The following is a 21445-nucleotide window of genomic DNA, read 5'->3' on the forward strand; positions in this document are numbered from 1 at the left end:
CATCATAGCTGACATGTAGATGAACACTTTACAGTTGGGTTTATGACTGTAAATTATTCCCTTCAAATGTTATTGAGCTTTAAATTATGGCATATTTATGTATATATACAGTAGTGAAAAAAGCCATTTTTACACATGATTTGACAGTTTATTTTAATAAATATGAAAAATCTAAAAGGTGTGCATCATAGCTGACATGTAGATGAACACTTTACAGTTGGTTTTATGACTGTAAATTATTCCCTTCAAATGTTATTGAGCTTTAAATTATGGCATATTTATGTATATATACAGTAATGAAAAAAGCCATTTTTACACATGATTTGATAGTTTATTTTAATAAATATGAAAAATCTAAAAGGTGTGCATCATAGCTGACATGTAGATGAACACTTTACAGTTGGTTTTATGACTGTAAATTATTCCCTTCAAATGTTATTGAAGTTAGAATCATGCATACCAATTTCGGATGTAACTTTAGAGACGGTCCCTAAATTTGCGAATATCAAACGTCTAACGTCAAACCAACTTTATGCCAGTGCAGGGACATCTCGGCGATGTAGATGAGCAAACACCTTAAATATGTCTTCCAGACAAAAATGACGACGTCGCACATGTCTGCATGACGTGCGTGTGCTATCTGGGCTGCTTACGTTACGACTTAAAATATTATAGAAAATCCGAAAAATATTTGTTGCAGAATGCTGAACACATTTTATAGTTTACCCAGTGTGGCTATATACATATAGAGATCTATGTTTGGATGAATATTTTGCCTACAGACAAGCCACAGCTGAACTTTAACGTTTTAAATGGCATTCGCTGTATAAAGCTCCTATATCACATATAATTTTACACAGCTCATGTTGTCTAAAGTTTTTTGTCTACTGAAAATTATTGGAAAGATTTTTGCAGTGTTTCTTCAATAGAACAATCCAAAAACACATTAATTAACAGTATACAACCCACTATTAACTCTTCACAGCCTCACGTTCATTTACCGTTAAAAATCAAAGATAGCGCCGGGTAGCCTATCATTGTCTGTAGTGGCCGCACCTTGTTTGTTACATGACTTCAGCAAAGTCTTCATTTAATCAAAATGAACTGAGCTCAGCTGGTAGGAAATGTCAAGTGAATATTTCAAAAAGACACCAGCTCAAAATTAAACTCAACAATCATTCTGAATATCTATCACAGGCTCTAGTTCCCTCACCATTTCCATCTCTCGCGCCGCTCACAACATCATCAACTCGCATGTCATTTGAACCCTCTCAGATATGCTAAATCACGCCAGTGTTGTAATTCTCGCAGTCCCGGTTCACTAACCGCATTTTATCTCCCCTTATTCTGTATTATTATAAAATAAATCTAAAGAGCTATAAAATGAGGTCGTGCCAGCTGTCTCCGCAGTTCTCATTCTTAACAGAAACAAATGTGTTGAATAACCTCTGAGAAAGCTTTAGCACTCGTTATCATAAAAAAAACAGACTAAACTTATAAACCCGAATAGAGTCAATGATTATGGTTTTAAAAGCGACTGTGATTCACAGCAGTTGGTTAAGAGTCGGGTCTGTAAAAGAGGAGCGAGAGCTTCATTTGAATTTTGTAAAATGTCCTCATATTCACGCTAAACTACTGAAGGACAATTAAAAATACACTTTTTTTCAAACGTACACACGTCATTAAGCATAAACGTTGGCATTAGGGTCTGTATTGAGAAATTGTAGCTAATAATAAACTAAATATTTTCCAAATAGCCTACTATTTTTTCGCATGTATACTATTAATTTTAACAGTAGGCTAAATAAATAAAATATTATAACATAAAAATAATAATTTTTTACATTTAAATTTTAGGATGGGTCCATGGCATCTAAAAGATTGAAAACTGACTGGGTTTTCAAAGTGCTTCATTCTATATTAATTAAAAGCGCTACGCTTCTTCAATTGACTCAATATATGACTTCACAGCGCCAGCTACTGGTGGACATAAGATACTGCATGTGGAAAATTGGGTTTATTTTACTAAAAAAATCTACTCACCTTTGCTAATATTTACATGATAAATGCATGAACACTGCTAGTGCTAAGAAAGAAAACAAGATTTAGCTACAGTGGGAAATGATTTAGCCAGTTTCTCACAAAAAGCTATAAAACGACTTAAGAAGAGTTTGAATATAGTGCATGAGTTATATATCACTTTTATGATACTTAAACCAAAATACCACATGACAGTGTCACTTTCATTGCAGCATGGAAACCATCACCCTTATCCTTTTGTTTTCCACAGACAAAATAACATCACATGTTTTTAACAAAATAAGGTTGAGTAGATGATGCCAGCACTTTATTTTTAGGTGAACTTTACCTAGTTATACACTCACTTTTGTATTTTTTTTTTTTTTAAATGTGTGTTTGTTCAGTACTAGTGTGTGGGTGGTTGCAATACTGTTGCTATAGGTCTGGTTTTAACATCCGCCAGGTGAAATATACTTGCTTAGTGTAATAGCAGACCTTGATTTTAGGTATAATTGTAGCACAAATAGTGCTGGACTGGTTTTGTGCCAGTGTTTAATCTTTGTAGGGGTTTGTTTAAATCCTTAATAAGTATGAGCAATAGCAATGTTGTTGTGTGTGTGAGAAATACTGGCTGATTCTTAGTTACTGAGCAGTTCACTGAACCATAATCACGATATTTACTACTGTCATTCACTTGTGACCCATAATCTCCTTTCTCTTCAACACGGCTTTTCCTTCCTCATTGATTTATTTGCAATCTCAACAATATCAACCAATTCCTTTGCCCCCTCAACCGGTTCTCCACCAATTAAGGAAGTCAACACTGTTAATCATATTTATCTTTATTAGCATGAGTGCATCACATTAAGTATAGGAAAACTGTTGGCAAATAGCTAATGAAAAAGCAAATAATGAGGCCAATAAAACTCACTTGGAATAGGACTTTATGATATCTTGGTGACGTTTCACAATCAATGATTTTGGGGTACAAAAAGGATGGGAATAAAAAAAACAGACAAGAACCGTTGGAGAACTGCAAGACCGCCGCCAGAGCTTCAAACCGAGGGTGAGTGACATTTCCAAATGAGGTTCTTCTGTCACACATTTGATTGCAATGAAAACTGGTTTGTCTTTCACCCTAAAAATCCTAATTTTGTCTTTTTAAGGTGTGGAAATGTCTGTTCTCACAAGTCTGACGCAGGTGTCCATCCTTGCGATACTTCTCATCCAGTGCGCGACCAGCCTTCCGGTTCTGGGCAGGTCAGGTCATGCTCAACTTCAAAAACTTGCTTAATATTCAACTGATCTTTTGTTTGTGAAATAAAAATGAAAGCCAAGTTCATAACTTTGGCAAGTCATGTATTTTTAGACCCGTCAAATCTTGTTAGATCTTTATCTCTTTGTCCTTGTTTGATTTTCTTCTCACTTCTTCATCCCACTATCTTCACTTCCGTCTGGAGATGATAAGATGTCCAATTTTCTGACCTTATGTTTTTTTCTGAAACACACAGTTTGTGTGTTGATAAAACTTCACAGTTGATGTATCGACTCATTTTTGTTTTGGCTTTTATCATCGCAGGTATCTCGGAGAAGAGGACAGCAACCCAAGAACAGACATCTTTTCTCCCAGAAATGTGTTGTTTCCCAGGGATGATGCAGATACGTTTGTTGCAGACCAAGGCGGGTGGGTGTCATAAACTTTGATTGTTAATAAGTCACTTTTGTGGTCTTGTCATGTGTAGTTTAAGTGCAGGCCGCCTCCTAGTGGAGAACAAAAGTTCTTCTCAGGCAGTTTCTTGTAATATCTACTTTTGAAATGGAGTAAAAATTGATAAACATGGTTAAAACTGACGTACTTGTCACTTTGACATTGAATCTGGCCTGTATCTCCAGGAGATCTGGGCTTCAGACGAGGCAGTTGGGTGACATTGAGTTCACAAATAGATATGCTGAACTCCTGAAATCTAAAGCTAAAATCACATCCATCTGCGCCTTCCTGAAACGCATGCAGAGCAACAAGAAAAGGTAAATCAGTAAGCTAACCCAGTTATTGTTATACATAATGATACTTAGTAATATGTTTCAATGTATAACGTATATTTTCTCTGAACTTTAACCTATGAATGCTCTCAAATGAAATATTCTAGCATTTCAATCTTGCATGTATAGTTCATGTTGCATGTTCTCTGTCTTTGCAGTGGCGTCGGTGGAGATTCAGAAAGATTGATTTTCCTTTTGAGACAGTATTCATGTCCAAACATGTACCAGTGAAGACTGTGGCTTCATGTCCAAAGAAACCAACTTCACAATGTCTGAATCAGTTTTAACATGTTTGAGACAAACTGTTTGTATATATTTGAATAAATAATGAAATTTTCCCCCTCCAAATGTGTCACAAAAAGTACAGATTGAAATGTAGTCATAACTAAATGACTTTTCTCAGATGCAAATTAAAGTCTGGATTTGAGATCTGCTTCATGTCTTGTTTATTAAACCACACCTTTAGACTCTCAAGACTATATATATATATAATAAGATTTTAATGGTAGCCTGCATAAATACAGTATGGCTAGTCAAAGTGAGGTACTTACGTACCTCATGATACTGGATATTACCATGGTATTACCATTGATCATCATCATCACGATTCATTTATTGCAATCAAATTGTGAGGAAAAACAACATATCTAAAGATTGGGTTTAATATCCTCAAACTTTTCTTATTGTTTATACGTGGTTTGCTACGATCATAACGTTCGCCATGCTAATGTGCGATACGTGAGCATCTGTTTTTAAAGGAAGAAAATAAATATAGCAGGTATGTCTATTTCTCTTCCTTATCGTGTCTTTCATAAGTCGTGCACAATAAAATAACAAGATACTTACGTATTACAGTAAATGAGAGCGAGATAAGATTACTTGAGTCATTTGCTTGAAGATACCATAAGTGAAACCTGCCTACGCCCACTGATGATATAGCATGCATTACTACATTCCAATCAACCAACCAGATTTGATGGACTAGCTTACAGTTGTCAAGTTTAGGCTAAGAACCAGGGTTAGGTGCTTACATCCGTGTTATTCGCCTATCATTTCCCTCAGATTTTAGGGAGAAGTTATGCAGGATTAGGTTTAAGGATAGGGACAGCATTTTTTATGAATTCACTCAAACTTATGCGTTAATTTTTTTATAGTGTGGATTGATCAACATCCCTCTGTTGACGTTTCCCATTACTTATGGCACGTTTTTTTTCCCATTCAGGAATATAAATTGGTAATTTACCAAGGAATAAATTAGAAGCTACATTAAAGTTAAAAACATCTTTAACATTCATCAATACAATTCTTCATTGATCTAAGTTGTATTTTATAATGGATGTTTCAACTTTTAACATTTTGGAAACAGCACTGCTGCTAATCATCTGCACACAAATAAAATACTATTTTGTAAACATTGTTCCTTATTGTGGTCATGGTTTATGAGATGTACTGTACATTTAAAGCAGCTGTCTGAATGTCTATGAGGCAAAAGTCCACCTGTGCTCATCTTTATAGCCAATAAAACAGCATAAGATAAGCGTACGTCTCAAAGGTTAAGATTGAAGTCTATTTTCACACATTAGCTATCGCTCACAAATGCCTGATGGGAATTTGATTCAGTCAGAACAAAGGGAGTCGTCTTCAATATTCCTTTATTGATCCATCGTCTAACCAGAAGAAATGGATTTGAGGCCTAAAGAATCTTCTGCTGTTTTCTTTCTCCTGGTTATTTTCACACTCAACAAGTTCAGTGAAGTGCAAAGTAAGTGATGAACATTTTAAACTGAAAAATATTACATAATCAGATCTTCTTTTGTAGGTTAAAACAGTTAGACACACAAATCCCAAGTGATTTAAGATCTTACACGTTACAGTGTGGGAAACATGATCAGATATGATCATTACAAAATCTTGTTAATCTTGAAAATGTTAATATTTCAAGTTGTAAGATTTTGTTTCAAGCTCTGCTAGTTATGGTTAATTGAACATCAAGGCAATTTTGTTTCAAGAATATGACATGGTCGATTGTGTCGAACACTATACGATCATACTGTGTGATCAACTTCTAGCATTAATCATAAACCTTTTATACATTCTAATAACAGTAATGATGTTTTATGTGCATATGTTTTACTATGGATACATTTAAAAATTCTTTGAAAATTAGAAACTAAAATTGTGGTCTTATTTCAAACAGTATTCCAACTTTTCATTTAGTCTATATTCTATATAAAAAAATCCTGCTTAATCATATTTTTAATTAAAATGACCTTTTCCAACTAATTCAATGCTTTTTGAAATATGTGAATTTAAAGGGATAGTTCACACAAAGATGAAAATTCTGTCATCATTTACTTACCCTCAAGTTGTTCAAAATCTGTATGAATTTCTTTCTTGTATGAAAAATGTCTATTTTGAAGAATATGGGTATCCAAGCTGTTGATGGACCCATAGTATACTACAGAAGTCAATGGTGTTCATCAACTGTTTGGTTACTGACATTTTTCAAAATATCTTCTTCAGCAGAGGTTTTTTCCATACAGGTTTGGAACAACTTAAGGGTGAGGAAATGAAGACAGAATTTTCATCGTTGGGTGAACTGTCCCTTTAGGCCTACTTGTATTTTGTTCCATACTTTCTAACAGTCAATTGTTGCAGTGCCAACCAGGACCATTCATGACTATTAATTCTGAATTCCCTTTCTCTGAATGGTACAGGCATTTGCAAGGCAGATAAAGTCTTATATTTTATTAAGGAAAACAATGCTATTGGTGACATAGTTGCAACAATCACCGCTGAGGATGGGGTGACGGCCACAATCACCAGTCAAACTCCAGCGGGTCTCTTCAGCCTTGACGCATCACTTGACGGATCATACAATCTCATTGCTGAAACTGTGATGGACTTTGAGGTTAATATGAAGAGTCTGTTTTTGTGTTCAGCCAATACACTCTAAATGTATCATTTACACTGGGGTGTAATAAGTACAAAGTACTTACTAAATGTACTTCATTCTTGTGAAGAAAGGTCTTTGCACTCACCACAGTCTTTGATCTAAACTGGTGTGTTTTGGTTGTTTTCTCCAGTGCTTGAAATGGGCACCGGTACACAGTATTTTTTCCTTTAGTGTACTGGCACTTCCGACATGTTGCGTGTACAGAAGCCTGCCACCGGCCTCCTTCCTTTAGGAACGCGTTTTTGAACTGAGCTGGTTTTCTCACTTAAAGGTGCAATAAGTGATTTCTGAGAGTCATTGTCTCACCCGTAATCATTGCGTTAAGCCTCATTTACACTGCATACGTCTGTGGTGCGTTACGGCTCCGGCACGGTTTTGTTCCGTCCTCTGCGCGGTGTCAACTCACACCAGAAGCATTTCGGAAGCGAAGCAGCTGGATTTGAGACCAGAGATTTGCCTGTCTGACATTTTTTTTCCCCTTGATTTTTCGTGTTTTTAATGGCTAAATGGTTATATTTTGTCCAGTTTTATTGTGTTTATTGCTATGCCATATTTTATTTTGCTGTAGCCATACAGATGAAGTTAATACACTTAAAAGTCCAGGACGACAAGGACAAAAAAAAAATAAAAAAAAAAAATCAAGCTTTTCAATTTCGAATCTCTTGTCGTCAATTTCTAGCCTCCTAGTGCTGTGAAATATGAGCAGGAGTCTGATTATTTATTTATTTTGTATAGAGGGTATGCACGTGACGTCACCGTCGACAGTTAGGACTGCGGTCACGCACACTGAGTGGCAAAAGACTGAGTGGCAGCAGCATTGGTTTTCAGCGTGAATGTGGCGAAAAATACACAAAACACATTTAAAACGGGAAAGAGCTTTGCGGCTGACTGTACAAATAGATTTGACACAAACCCTGAGGTATATATTTAAAAACTAGAGAAAGCAACAGAAAAAGAAGCAAATGGATCACTGCAATTCACAGAAACAGCTGGACTCCAGCAGAGAAACATGGATTTGCAGTTATCATTTTGTGTCGAATTGTTGGATTTTGAGGTAAAATCATGCGTTATATATTATATTGTTATATATTATGTTGACGACTCATCAATTAAATATTTTCCATCTTATATTCTGCATAATTGGGTGTTTTTAAATAAACAACGCTGTCAAAAACTATACTATAAAACTAACTTTATGTTTTAGGGCTGGACAATATGACGATTTAACATTGATATAAGTGATTAAGCAGATTTAAACCTACAGATATTGTAGTTATATAAAATATTCACGGCCAGATTTGCTTTATGTATTTCCCCGGCGTCAAATCAGGCACATAAATGTCAGGAAACATGACTCCTGGCTGCATGTCATGGATTAGGTTTATTTGACAAGTTGTAAGAAACACTTTCGAGTCCAACTTTTAGGGTAATTTGTTAGTTTTACTCGCGTTTTCGCCGTTTCTCCTATTAATCCAGTTACGCAGCTGGTTCTTTTGCCACTCAGTCCAGCTGAGGGAGCGCGTTTTCGGCGGGAAAGTGACGTCGATGCATACCCTATATTTTAGCTGCGCGGCTTGGACGCGGCATTCGACAAAAATAGACTTGTCGCCTATCTTAAACGAAGCGGCGAGCTGCTTCTGAAACATGCCGCGGTGCGGCTGATGTAAACACAAGCATTGTCTAGAGTGGCCGCGGATCAGCTCCGGTAGCCGCATCGCAGCTGTAACGTGCCGCAGATGCGTTCAGTGTAAATAAGGGGTCACACTGTTTGAATTCAACCCAAACAAACACACCCCTCTCTTCATTGCTCCGCCCCCAAAATGCAAAAAACAATGCAAGAATGGCTGGATGCGTCCAAAATCACATACTATTTATCGCATATTAAGTAGGTACTTATTATGAAGTAATTACTTCAAGATCGCTCAAAAAGTATGTTCTATATAGTACTAATATGTTTAGAATAAAAAATCTGGATGTACTACATCAACATCAACACAACTGACGTTGGCCTTTATCATGTGACCAACGTCAGTTGTGTTGCTTCAGTGCCATTTACAAATCCTCTCCTGTGGCCTCATGGGATAGTAAAGTAATTAACGGTCAAATTAAATGAACAAGAGGTGGGTATCGGTGAGTTTCTCAAGGCCAATTCAAACTGCCCCAACAAACACCAACACTTCACGCTTTATAAGGTTGGCTTGTTGTTTCACTGCCATTTACAAATCCTTTTCCGTGGCCTCATGGGATAGTAAATTGTCCAACATATGCGCACTTCAGAATCTCGCCAAAAGTATTAGGTAATCTTTGCCTACTCATTTATGAGTATTGTAATTTCAGACATACTTCTTTTGTGACATACTGTTTTGCCGACTATATAGTAGGCAAGTATGTGATTTTATGTGAAATAAAGTGAAGATGACGAATGAACAACAAGGGATGAACAAAAAAATGAACATACAATACAAAAGAGTATGTACAAGCAAGAGTTCATTGTTAGTCCTAAGCAGCACACACTCAAAACCAATGTTTCTCTTGTATGAGGCACATGCAAAACAACATCGGCGTTCATTTTCAGGCCTTCCTGCTTCAGTTTCTCCAGCACTGGAAAGCTTTTCTAATATTAACGTGGGTCCTAAAGCTCTTGCCTGATCATAACCAGTGATATTCCTCTGACCTTTTCTCTTTGTGTAATGTGCCACTCTGTCCGTTCCACTTTAAACAGCGTTTAAGGATGAAAAAGCTCTTTTGAAATTACTTAAGCTTTAATAGAATTGACTTTAGACACTTGTGTACAATTACACGTCATTTTTTTATTTTACTTTCAAGTATGGTTTTGGTTTGATACTTTGACTTTTAAATGAGTAAAATTTTGATAAAGTAATAGTTTAGCTTGATTATTTCTCAGTACTTTTACACCCCTACCTGTATTCTGTTTTACTTATAGTATTTCAAAGAAGCCAATTTGTTTAAAATACTTCATTCAAACGAACATATCTTTTTTGTTTTGTGATTTTCTTAGATCTTTGACAAGAACACACCATATGAGGTGAATGTTGAGTGTACAAAAGCTGATTCTCCTACTGTAAGTATTGACGTTTTATTTAAATGAACCTAAAAAATCCTTTCAGATGTTTGCTATTGAAGTAAACTCCTGCATGTCAAATTTGTATCTTGTAGACCACATTGGTTCTGAGAATAGCCATTCAGGATGTAAATGATAATCCACCAGAGTTTGCATACAGCCAGTACTCACTAGACGTTGATGAGGTACAATGTCAATATCCTGTTATACTTCTTTTGCTGATGAACTTTTAATTTTGCCTTTGATGTACAGTTTACCTGTTTTTTTCTCTACTTTTATCTCATGACCATTTTCAAAATCTGAAAGCTTGTAATGATTTTTGTAGTTAACAGCAGTGGGAACCAGTGTTGGTCTAATCACAGCAAACGATCCTGATGAAAGTGATAGACTTTACTACCGTCTGGATCCTGAGGTACGCAACAGAAATCCCAAAGAATGTGTATAGAGCTTGTATACATTGCATTTCATGGTAATCACAAAAGTCCTGTTGGGAACCAAGTTTTCTCTTAGAAAATTCTCTAAGAATATTCCCCTTTACATGCCTTTAATGCTGGTTCCAAATTATAATTGAAATTCCACTAGGAATACTTTTCATGGTCCAATCTGTCAAGTCACAAACAACCATTTCAAGTCTCTCTGTAACAAGGCTTTTGTTCTCTCAGGAATATTTCTACCTCCAGACTGATTTCAGTCCCAACATTCTGGTGAAAAGTCCTCTGGATTATGACAAAGTTCAAAAAATCTCAATGACACTTTATGCACAGGTGAGTTGGTTTGAGGTTTAATGTCCAAAGATGCTCCTTTTTGTACAAGCAACTTTCATTTGATGACATTTCAGGACACGGCAACTGGATCTACAGGAGTAGTCTCACACACTACCTCAACCACCATTGAAGTCAATATCGTAGACATTGACAATCGTCCACCGTGGTTCCAGCCCTGTACAGAAACAGAGATTGTCTCAAGCAAAGTGTGCATCAACTCTGGTTATGAAGGGACGGTCAAATTAAATGAGCAAGAGGTGGGTATCGGTGAGTTTCTCAAGGCCAATTCAAACTGCCCCAACAAACACCAACACTTCACCCATTATAAAGTTGGCCAACATTCATTGGGACGGTGTGATTTAGCCTGAAGTAGTAGACTGATCTTGAGTTACAGCATCAGATGAGCATATGAATGTTTTTGTAAACCACAGACAGGTCCTTTGTCCTTGACGCCAGGTCCAGTGTATGCCATTGATGGTGACAAAGACAGGGACGAGGCCATTTGTTACGCATTTCTTGGAGGTGAGTTTGTAGTCCTCATGGATTGAAATAAAGAATATGTTCATCCAGGAAGAGTTGACAGGTTTTAATTAGTGAATTTGACATGTTCAGGAAATGAAGATAAAACTTTTGAAATCAACATTGACACCGGGAGCATCACAATGTTGAAACCAGTAGATGTGGCAGGACCAATTGTTCTTACAGTCATGGTAAGAGAATTTTTTTGTTTTGTTTTGAACGTTACATGCAATCCAAAACTTCATTTACACTCTTGAAAAAAAAGGTTCTTTATTAGGCATCAATGGTTCCATGAAGAACCTTTAACATCCATTCCACAAAAGTGGAAAAAGATTCTTCAAATGTTCTTCATACGAAGAAAGAAAATGGTTCTTTGAAGAATGTTCAAGGTTCTTTGGGGAACCAGAATGGTTCTTCTTTGGAATCACTGCAAAACCTCCCTTTCTTTTTAAGAGTGTAGTTGCTTCCTAAACTAAATTTCCTTGGTTTTCTTAGGCATATCAGAAGGAGAACGCTGATCAGTTTGCCACCACCACAGTCATCCTAAAAGTGGTGATATCCAGCAATCACCCTCCGACATTTGTGAAGCCAAGTTACGAAGGTTTTATCTCAGAGGATGCAGGTGTGGACAGCCTGGTGCTGGAGAGCAAAACGTCCAACAGACCCCTCCGGGTTCAGGCTACCGATGAAGACTTTTCTAATGTAAGAAAATCTTGGATTGCATTGAATATTTAGTAAAAAATGTTACATCAATTTTTGCATTTCATTAGCTATGTTTTAATCCACTTATTTTTATTGCACATTTTGTGATATCGTATAAAAAACGCTGGATGGAAACTTAAAATGCGCTTAATTGAGGAGGATTTATCCGATAAGAAGACATGTTTTCTGCTCAAATTTCATAAATGACGTCCATTATCATAATATTTCTTGTGTAAACAGCTGGATTTCTGTTTTTGTAGGGGTATAATCCTGACATCAAATTTGAGGTTGTAGATGGTACTGAATTCTCAATTACTCCAGAGGGTTTCATACTCATGGCGAGGACGGTTTCACCTGGCACTGTGAATTTACGAGTAAGAACATATTTCATACAATGTTTAATGCACTTTGACACATGAGAATATTTATAACTGTGACTCAATGTGACTCAGATGAGGGTGGTTGACACAAGCAATGATGAATCGAGCACCGCCTCTCTTACGGTTGAGGTCACGCCAGGTAAGACCAGACCAATACTGCATGCTATCAAGATAACACTTAATTATAACAGGGCTAATTAAAAGTGGCTAGCAGGGTGTGGGCTAATCATGGTGCTTTTTGGACATTCTGGCTTTCAGCAAACAGTTTTGGTGAAGAATGTGTGGATATCACTTTCTAGGGTTCAGCCCAATCCATTTTCATTTCAAGCCATTGAAGGAAAACATCCATAAATAGTACAACGCGATTGATTTGGTCCATGAATTGAAAATTTTAATTCAAAGATTCACTTGAATCAGCCAACAACAAAGCTCTTGATTGGTGACACCCTTTCTTCTACAGGGGTTCCCACTACCACACCGGTCACTACTATCATGACTTCACCCATCGTAACAACAGATCAGACCGCTAACACACAGCTAACAGACATCACCACCACCTCTAACCCAGTCACAACTATGCTCCCCAGCACAGGTATACTTATTCTAATTAGCCTTGCTTAATCTTCTGTGGCCAGTTGCATAAACTTAAGTTGCATTCACGGCCATGTTGGAATTAACATCCTCTTACAACTCGTAAACTCATTTTCAGAAGGTTACACTTTATTTCTATTGTCCACTTTAGACATTCTACTAACTATAAGTACCTTGCAACTACATGTCAACTAACTCATTATTAGTAGACTGTTAACTTAGGGTTTGGGTTAGTAGAATAAGCAGGGCTCGAACCCGGGTCCGCTGGCATGGGAGTCGGGCTCTCTAACAAGGAGGCTCAAGACCAGAGTTACTTAGTAGAAGGTCTAAAGTGGACTGTCGAAATAAACTGTTACCTTTCTGAAAGCTGCCAACAGTACCACATGACCGCTGCAGTTGATAGTGTTGCCACAGAAATGCATTATTACAAATATGAGGATGTGAATCACTCCGAATTGAATGTACATCTCGTAATTACAACATGGCGTGAATGCAGCATTAGCCTCTATGCTAAGACTTTGTCTTAAGAACTAGTCTGACCAACTAACAGCAACCCAAATCTTATTTTTCAAATTAGGCCCGTTTGCGTTTTTATTTACCTGACTCAAAAAAAAAATTATGAACAATCTTAACGAAAAAAAATTGATGACAAACATCTTAAGACAAGTCTAAGCATTTTATCCAACCTGCCACTGGTGCCATCACAGAACATAATAAAAATAAAAAAAAATCATGGAATCAAGGTTGCATGTTGCTGTTGGGCTATAAGGTGTGTGCTGATATTTGTGAAAACACATTAAGCATGTAATTTGAAATCATTGCAATTGTGAAATTCCAGCAAAGTTAAGCCAAGGCAGTTTGTGTATCATTCTTGTAAACCCAGTTTATTTTTACCATAGTCATGCCCAAAACACTGTTTCTTCCCTCTCTTGTGCTCCAGGAGGACTAGAGTTAAAAACAGGGGAGTTCAGTACGGAGGAAATGGCGGCTGTAGGAGCCTCTTTGGCTGTGGTTATCGTTCTCTGCTTGGTTTGCATTGGACTGATGGTACACCGCATTAAGGGCCATAACACAGCCTGGAAGAAGATCACTGAGGCTAGCATTTTCCGTAGCACAGTGAGTTTCCACACTCTTTAATCAAAATAGTAAATAAATGTATTCTCACATAAATTCAAATTCTAACGTAATTGGTCACATTAAGTGTTCATAAAATGTTTCTTGTGTAAAATTTCAGATTGAACTGATCCGTTTTCTATGGAGCCCCGCACATGACATGCAGGAAAAAAATAGTAAATTGTGCACATGATTTAGCCTACTATTTCATTCCCTCGATTTAAATCAATTTATAAATTGTGTGCACGATTTAGTAATTCATTCCCTTGATTTGCTAAATCATGCGCACGTTTGATAAATCGAGGGAATGAATTAGTAAATCTGGTGCACGATTTAGCAAATCGAGGGAACGAATTAGTAAATAATGTGCACAATTTAGCAAATCGAGGGAACGAATTAATAAATAATGCGAACAATTTAGCAAATCGAGGAAACGAATTAGTAAATAGTGCGCACGATTTAGCAAATCGAGGGAACGAATTAGTAAATAATGTGCACGATTTAGCAAATCGAGGGAACAAATTAGTAAATAGTACGCACGATTTAGCAAATCAAGGGAACGAATTAGTAAATAATGTGCACAATTTAGCAAATCGAGGAAACAAATTAGTAAATAGTGCACACGATTTAGCAAATTGAGGGAAGAAATTAGTAAATAATGTGCACAATTTAGGAAATCGAGGAATCAAATTAGTAAATAGTGTGCACGATTTAGCAAATCGAGGGAACGAATTAGTAAATGTGCACAATTTAGCAAATCGAGGAAACAAATTAGTAAATAGTGTGCACGATTTAGCAAATCGAGGGAACGAATTAGTAAATAATGTGCACGATTTAGCAAATCGAGGGAACGAATTAGTAAATAATGTGCACGATTTAGCAAATCGAGGAAACAAATTAGAAATAGTGTGCATGATTTAGCAAATCGAGGGAACGAATTAGTAAATAATGTGCACGATTTAGCAAATCGAGGAAACAAATTAGAAATAGTGTGCATGATTTAGCAAATCGAGGGAACGAATTAGTAAATAATGTGCATGATTTAGCAAATCGAGGAAACAAATTAAATAGTGCGCCTGATTTAGCAAATCGAGGGAACGAATTAGTAAATGTGCACAATTTAGCAAATCGAGGAAACAAATTAGTAAATAGTGCACACGATTTAGCAAATCGAGGGAAGAAATTAGTAAATAATGTGCACAATTTAGGAAATCGAGGAATCAAATTAGTAAATAGTGTGCACGATTTAGCAAATCGAGGGAACGAATTAGTAAATGTGCACAATTTAGCAAATCGAGGAAACAAATTAGTAAATAGTGCACACGATTTAGCAAATCGAGGGAAGAAATTAGTAAATAATGTGCACAATTTAGGAAATCGAGGAATCAAATTAGTAAATAGTGTGCACGATTTAGCAAATCGAGGGAACGAATTAGTAAATGTGCACAATTTAGCAAATCGAGGAAACAAATTAGTAAATAGTGTGCACGATTTAGCAAATCGAGGGAACGAATTAGTAAATAATGTGCACGATTTAGCAAATCGAGGGAACGAATTAGTAAATCTGGTGCACGATTTAGCAAATCGAGGAAACAAATTAGTAAATAGTGTGCATGATTTAGCAAATCGAGGGAACGAATTAGTAAATAATGTCCATGATTTAGCAAATCGAGGGAACGAATTAGTAAATCTGGTGCACGATTTAGCAAATCGAGGAAACAAATTAGTAAATAGTGTGCATGATTTAGCAAATCGAGGGAACGAATTAGTAAATGTGCACAATTTAGCAAATCGAGGAAACAAATTAGTAAATAGTGTGCACGATTTAGCAAATCGAGGGAACGAATTAGTAAATAATGTGCACAATTTAGGAAATCGAGGAATCAAATTAGTAAATAGTGTGCACGATTTAGCAAATCGAGGGAACGAATTAGTAAATGTGCACAATTTAGCAAATCGAGGAAACAAATTAGTAAATAGTGTGCACGATTTAGCAAATCGAGGGAACGAATTAGTAAATAATGTGCACGATTTAGCAAATCGAGGGAACGAATTAGTAAATCTGGTGCACGATTTAGCAAATCGAGGAAACAAATTAGTAAATAGTGTGCACGATTTAGCAAATCGAGGGAACGAATTAGTAAATAATGTGCACGATTTAGCAAATCGAGGGAACGAATTAGTAAATCTGGTGCACGATTTAGCAAATCGAGGAAACAAATTAGTAAATAGTGTGCATGATTTAGCAAATCGAGGAAACAAATTAAATAGTGCGCACGATTTAGCAAATCGAGGGAACGAATTAGTAAATAATGTCCATGATTTACTGAGCATAAATTGTAATATTCAGATTTTCATTGCATAACTTGTAAAAGCATTTTCTATCCTTGCATACATTTTCAGATTGAATTTCAAAAATAGTTCATAAATGTATTCTCATGTAAATTCTCATTGATTGCAACCAATTATGTTGAATTTGATTCAGCATTCATAAAACCATTTATGTGTATAATTTTCAGATTGAAATGAACAATATTTATAAACTATTCTTATATATATATATATTTCTGATTCTCAAGTAAATGATCACATGTTCATAAATTCTTACGTACACTTTTGGATTGAATTGAATTAGCATTCTCATGTTAATTGTCAAATTAAATTAAATAGTTCACAAAACTATCCCTACATTTTCAGATTAAAATAGTAAATAAATGTATTCTAATGTAAAATTAAATTCTCATATAATTGGTCACATTCAACGTTCATAAAATCTTTATTGCATTATGTCAAACTTGATGACAATTTTTACGAGAACTATTACATTAATGTTAGTACTTTCTATATCTAGAGCATATTTATTGGAGTATTTTTTGTTTTTACAGCTTGGTGGGGGCTCGGGTGGTCCTAAGGAGGGAATGCAGTACAGCAACGAGGGCTTCCAGCATGATGGGGATTCTGGAAGTGTGAACTCTAATTTAGCTGCAGACCTGGAGAATAAACTGGAGTCTGGGCTGAAGCCACAGCAGAGACGCGGGCTACCGCAGGAGAATATGACCCCCAGCGCCGCCTCCATTCTCCAGACCACCAGCAGCACTCAGCCAGACTCCAGCAGCCTGGCTGAAACCATCGACGGAGAGAAGGAAGTAAAACCAATCCTGACCAAAGAGCGGCGCACTGAGGAGGGCTACAAAGCAGTCTGGTTTAAACAAGACATCGACCCCAACACCAAAGAGGATGTGGTCATCATTCCCGACACTGGTGACGTGGATGGAGACCATGAGGAAGATGATGACAGCGAGGATGAGGACAACCTAAGGACTGACTTGGATTCAGAAGACGAGGAAGATGAGGAAGGATTGACATCCATTTGACACACGTTTATCCTTTTTCATATTCCTTTCTGTTAATAAGTCTGTAAATATGCTTCACAAAATGAATATAATTTTCAGTTTCTAGCAAAACTAAGTCAACATGAAATCATAACTGAGCCTATTTGCTTTCTATTTATATATATACTGTAAACCTGAATAAGTTGGCAAAACTTAAAAAATTCTGTTTAAGTAGAACTGGCAGATTTCAATTTTGTACTCATACATTTTACTTTGATAACATTAGCATAACATAACAATATCTGAAAGAGTACAGCAATGAAGAACATTTCTATGTTCTCAAACTAAGCTCATGCTCCACTCGTCACCATGATGGAAACCGCCCAAAAAAAACACATAACAGAAACTCTTCTAAATTAGAAATCCCAGTTTCAGGTAAATTTAAGTTTGTCTTGTCAGGTAAATTTAAGTTTGTCTTGTCAATTAAAAGAAGCAAGTTAATAAAACTAAAAGAAAATTAAACAGTTCAGATTACATTAAATGTGTCAGTTTCGTGAACTCAAAACAAATAGAAAAAAGTTCTAAATACTCAAAGTTATATTTATTGAACTAATTTGTTTAATTTGAGTTTGCCCTCCTCAAACCAATTAATTATTTTGAGCATTGGGGTTTACAGATATATATATATATATATATATATATATATATATACTCATATATGCATCTCTTTCATCTATCATATATAATATCATACACTTTATATTTACAAACTTTTCTGTTAAATGCAATCAATAGTGATTAATATATATATATATATATATATTTTTATATTTATATATTTATATATATATATATAGTTAGATATATATATATATATATATATATATAGATAGATAGATAGATAGATATAGATATGTGTGTGTGTGTGTGTGTTCCTGTTTTTGTGACTGATTCATGCACATTATTCCAAAGAAAAAAGTCTTTCATAAATCTAATAACTTAATATCTCTCAGAAATACATTGGATTGTGGAAGTAAATTGGTTGTGAACTGTTTCATGTTGACTAGTGCCGTTTACAAAAAATATGGTTACACTTTATTTTGATGCTCCCATAACAGACATTCTACTAACTATTAGTATCTTTGCAACTATATGTCAACTAACTCTCATTAGAGTATTAGTAGACTGTTAGGGTTTGGGTTAGTAGAATAAGTTGACATGCACTTGCAAAGTTACTTGTAGTCGGTAGAATGTCTGTTATGGGAGCATCAAAATAAAGTGTCAGCAGATATTAAACAGACAGTCTGCACTCTAAAAATGCTGGGTTGTTTCAACCCATGTTTGGGTCAAATGTGGACAAAAATGTAAACCAACAGCTGGGTTTGTCCATATTTGACCCCAAACATGAGTTGAAACAACCCAGCATTTTGTAGAGTCTACTAATACTCTAATGACTAGTTGACATGTAGTTGACTATATATAGTATGTAGTGTGACTTATATTTAGTAGAACGTTTAAAAATAGTGTTACCGAAATATTTTTATTAATAGTAAATAAAAATAACGTTTTTTTCTTTCACTGTAAATTGTTTGATGTCGGTTCTTTGTAGAATTTAATATACTGCAAAACATGAAAAAAAAAATAATAATAATAATTCTCCAATAACTACTTTTAGCTAGAATCATTTTTTACACCACAAGCTTTTTTTTTCTTCTTTTTTTTCTCAAATAAACCTCATGGTTTACTTATAGCTGACTGCACAGGCGAAAGCATTTTAACAGTGAGTTCACTTATCAATGGAAATTAGATATGTGGCCTGTATGGCGAGACAGTTGCTATAACAACCTTGTGACATAAACTGTTTATATGTGTGTTTGTGACATTGCAGTGGACTGTTGCCCTTTCACATAACAATGATAATAAATTATTTTATAATAACTTAGATAAGCTTCAATGAATAACCTGAGAATGTGATGTGCCTGTGAATGCTGTATTGCTAGTTTGCATGCTATTATAGATGACATAACAAACAAACACACTGAAACAGATCTAAACAAGTTAATCTGACAAAATATCTCAAGTGTTACTTGTTCTTTTTTGGACCATCAAGTTTTTGTATTGCACTGGTTTATTCGATCACATAACAATGAAAGTGAATCTTGGACTTGCTTTATGTGTTTATATATCAATACTATCAATGACGAAACAAATCTGCAGTGGTCAGATGGTACAAGTCGGAGCTCAGAGTTTACAATTTGTAGTTACGAGTTCTACAAGGATATGAATGCTTGTTACAAGTCGGAACCTCGTAATTACAGTAATTCTAACATGGCATGAACATATCTTACATAATATATAAAACTTATGCAGAGAAGGAAGCACACAGCCATCTTTAGAATTTTGTTTGAACTTCCGTTTTTGCGGTAGCATCGCGAAGAGTAATTAGCTGGTGAAGTGGATTTATATATTGTAGAGTTAACTAAAAATATCATTGAGCATTTGTAATGTTGGAAGATGATGTCATACATGACAGACGGAAATATTTTAAAACGAGCGGTTCATTCATAAATCTGTAATATCTTACCTTCATGCTGTGGAAATACAAACAGGAAGACGGAACACAACGCGCGCAGCGCTGAAAATGGGCGGAGCTACATAAGGTCTAGAACGCGTCAGAGAAACGTGCGCGCAGCCATCTTTAGGATTGAACTTCCGTTTTTGCGGTCGTGTCATCGCTGTCAAAGAATAATTAACTGGTGAAGTGGATTTACTTATTGTAGAGTTAACAAAAGTTATCATGAGCTTGTAATGTTTAAAGCAGGTCTATAAACTGTTTTGTTAAATAAAATAAAATATAAAATACTTATTTCAATACTTTTATTTCAGCTAGCTGCCAAAACAAAATTTTTTATTTTAATTTAGTCTTGATGTAGCCTACTAAAATAACCAAAACTGAAATAAAAATGTTTTTAAAAAAGATATGGACATATTTAAAACAAACAAACAAAAAAAATAACAGAAATGACAAAAACTTCAGTTAAAATTAAAATATAAAAATTGATGAAAAACTATAATAGTATCCCAGAGATACTAAAATAACACTGGTCTGAACGCAGTTTTCTTCTGTGGTGGAGCTGATCGCAATACTTAAAATCTGCTTCTTATTATATTTATTATCAAATAAATAAATAATTAACATTGATTCAAAATCAAATAACTTTCTTTTTTCGCTTGAAACTTCTGAAAAATCTGTCCTTTACACATAAAAAAAAAACAAGTCAAATGCAATAAACAATATATTCACTGTTGTATGCGACTCCTGCATGAGAGTTTTATCATAAAATGAATACCAAAATCCTCTAAAGTAATTTTGACCACTGTAGGTTTTTCTCGTGTTTCCAGGAAAAGAGAGAGGGAGACCACAGCTTGACAATAAGAATTCATGTTTCCACAAACACCAGTGAATATAACATTGTGACCATTCAAAATCGAGTATTCCAGTCAGAGAGCCATTTAATTATCCACAACTTTATATAAGAGATTAATGAACGTCACTTAAAGTAGACAGCATGTCTTGTGAACTCAATCTTGCACACATGCAAAAAAAATAGATTTAAATGGAACAAGTTGGTTCACGTTATAAAATGTATTCCTCGTAGGCCTGCGGTATGGACTTTAAGAAGCTGAATGAGTGCTCACATTTCTTTTGTCTCACATCTTTGCTGGATAAAAGCTCATTCACTCCTGCGGTTCTGGGTCAATCTGACCTGCTTTTATTAAAGGCCCTTCATGGAATGAATGACAGTGGATTTGGAACCAAGACAAAGGTCAATAAACCTCTGAAAAAATAACAATAGAGAGGGGGGAATGATGTGTGTTTGGCATGAAAGCTCTAACAGCATCCCACATTGCCAATTTTATGTGGTTTTATACTGGAGAAGAAGAAA

The 21445-nt window shown here is 35.6% G+C and overlaps 1 protein-coding gene across 2 annotated transcripts; it reads left to right on the top strand.

The window, feature by feature from the left end:
• The first annotated feature begins 5637 nt into the window (after positions 1 to 5637).
• Positions 5638 to 18280, top strand: cdhr5b (cadherin-related family member 5b). Of its 2 annotated transcripts, XM_067379533.1 has the most exons (15): positions 5638 to 5821; positions 6777 to 6970; positions 10035 to 10097; positions 10193 to 10282; positions 10423 to 10509; positions 10760 to 10861; positions 10936 to 11118; positions 11293 to 11383; positions 11474 to 11571; positions 11876 to 12082; positions 12343 to 12456; positions 12535 to 12601; positions 12923 to 13054; positions 13994 to 14169; positions 17052 to 18280. In XM_067379533.1, exons 1-15 carry the CDS (start codon positions 5740 to 5742, stop codon positions 17538 to 17540), a joined length of 2175 nt encoding a protein of 724 aa, XP_067235634.1. In that variant the 5' UTR covers positions 5638 to 5739; the 3' UTR covers positions 17541 to 18280. The 2 variants fall into 2 exon arrangements, with proteins under 2 accessions (XP_067235634.1, XP_067235635.1); XM_067379534.1 differs by lacking the exon at positions 12923 to 13054 and having other exon boundaries at positions 5643 to 5821.
• Positions 18281 to 21445: the final 3165 nt, after the last annotated feature.

Source organism: Chanodichthys erythropterus, chromosome 24 (assembly GCF_024489055.1).
Source record: "Chanodichthys erythropterus isolate Z2021 chromosome 24, ASM2448905v1, whole genome shotgun sequence".
In the NCBI taxonomy this organism is placed as follows: Eukaryota; Metazoa; Chordata; class Actinopteri; order Cypriniformes; family Xenocyprididae; genus Chanodichthys; species Chanodichthys erythropterus.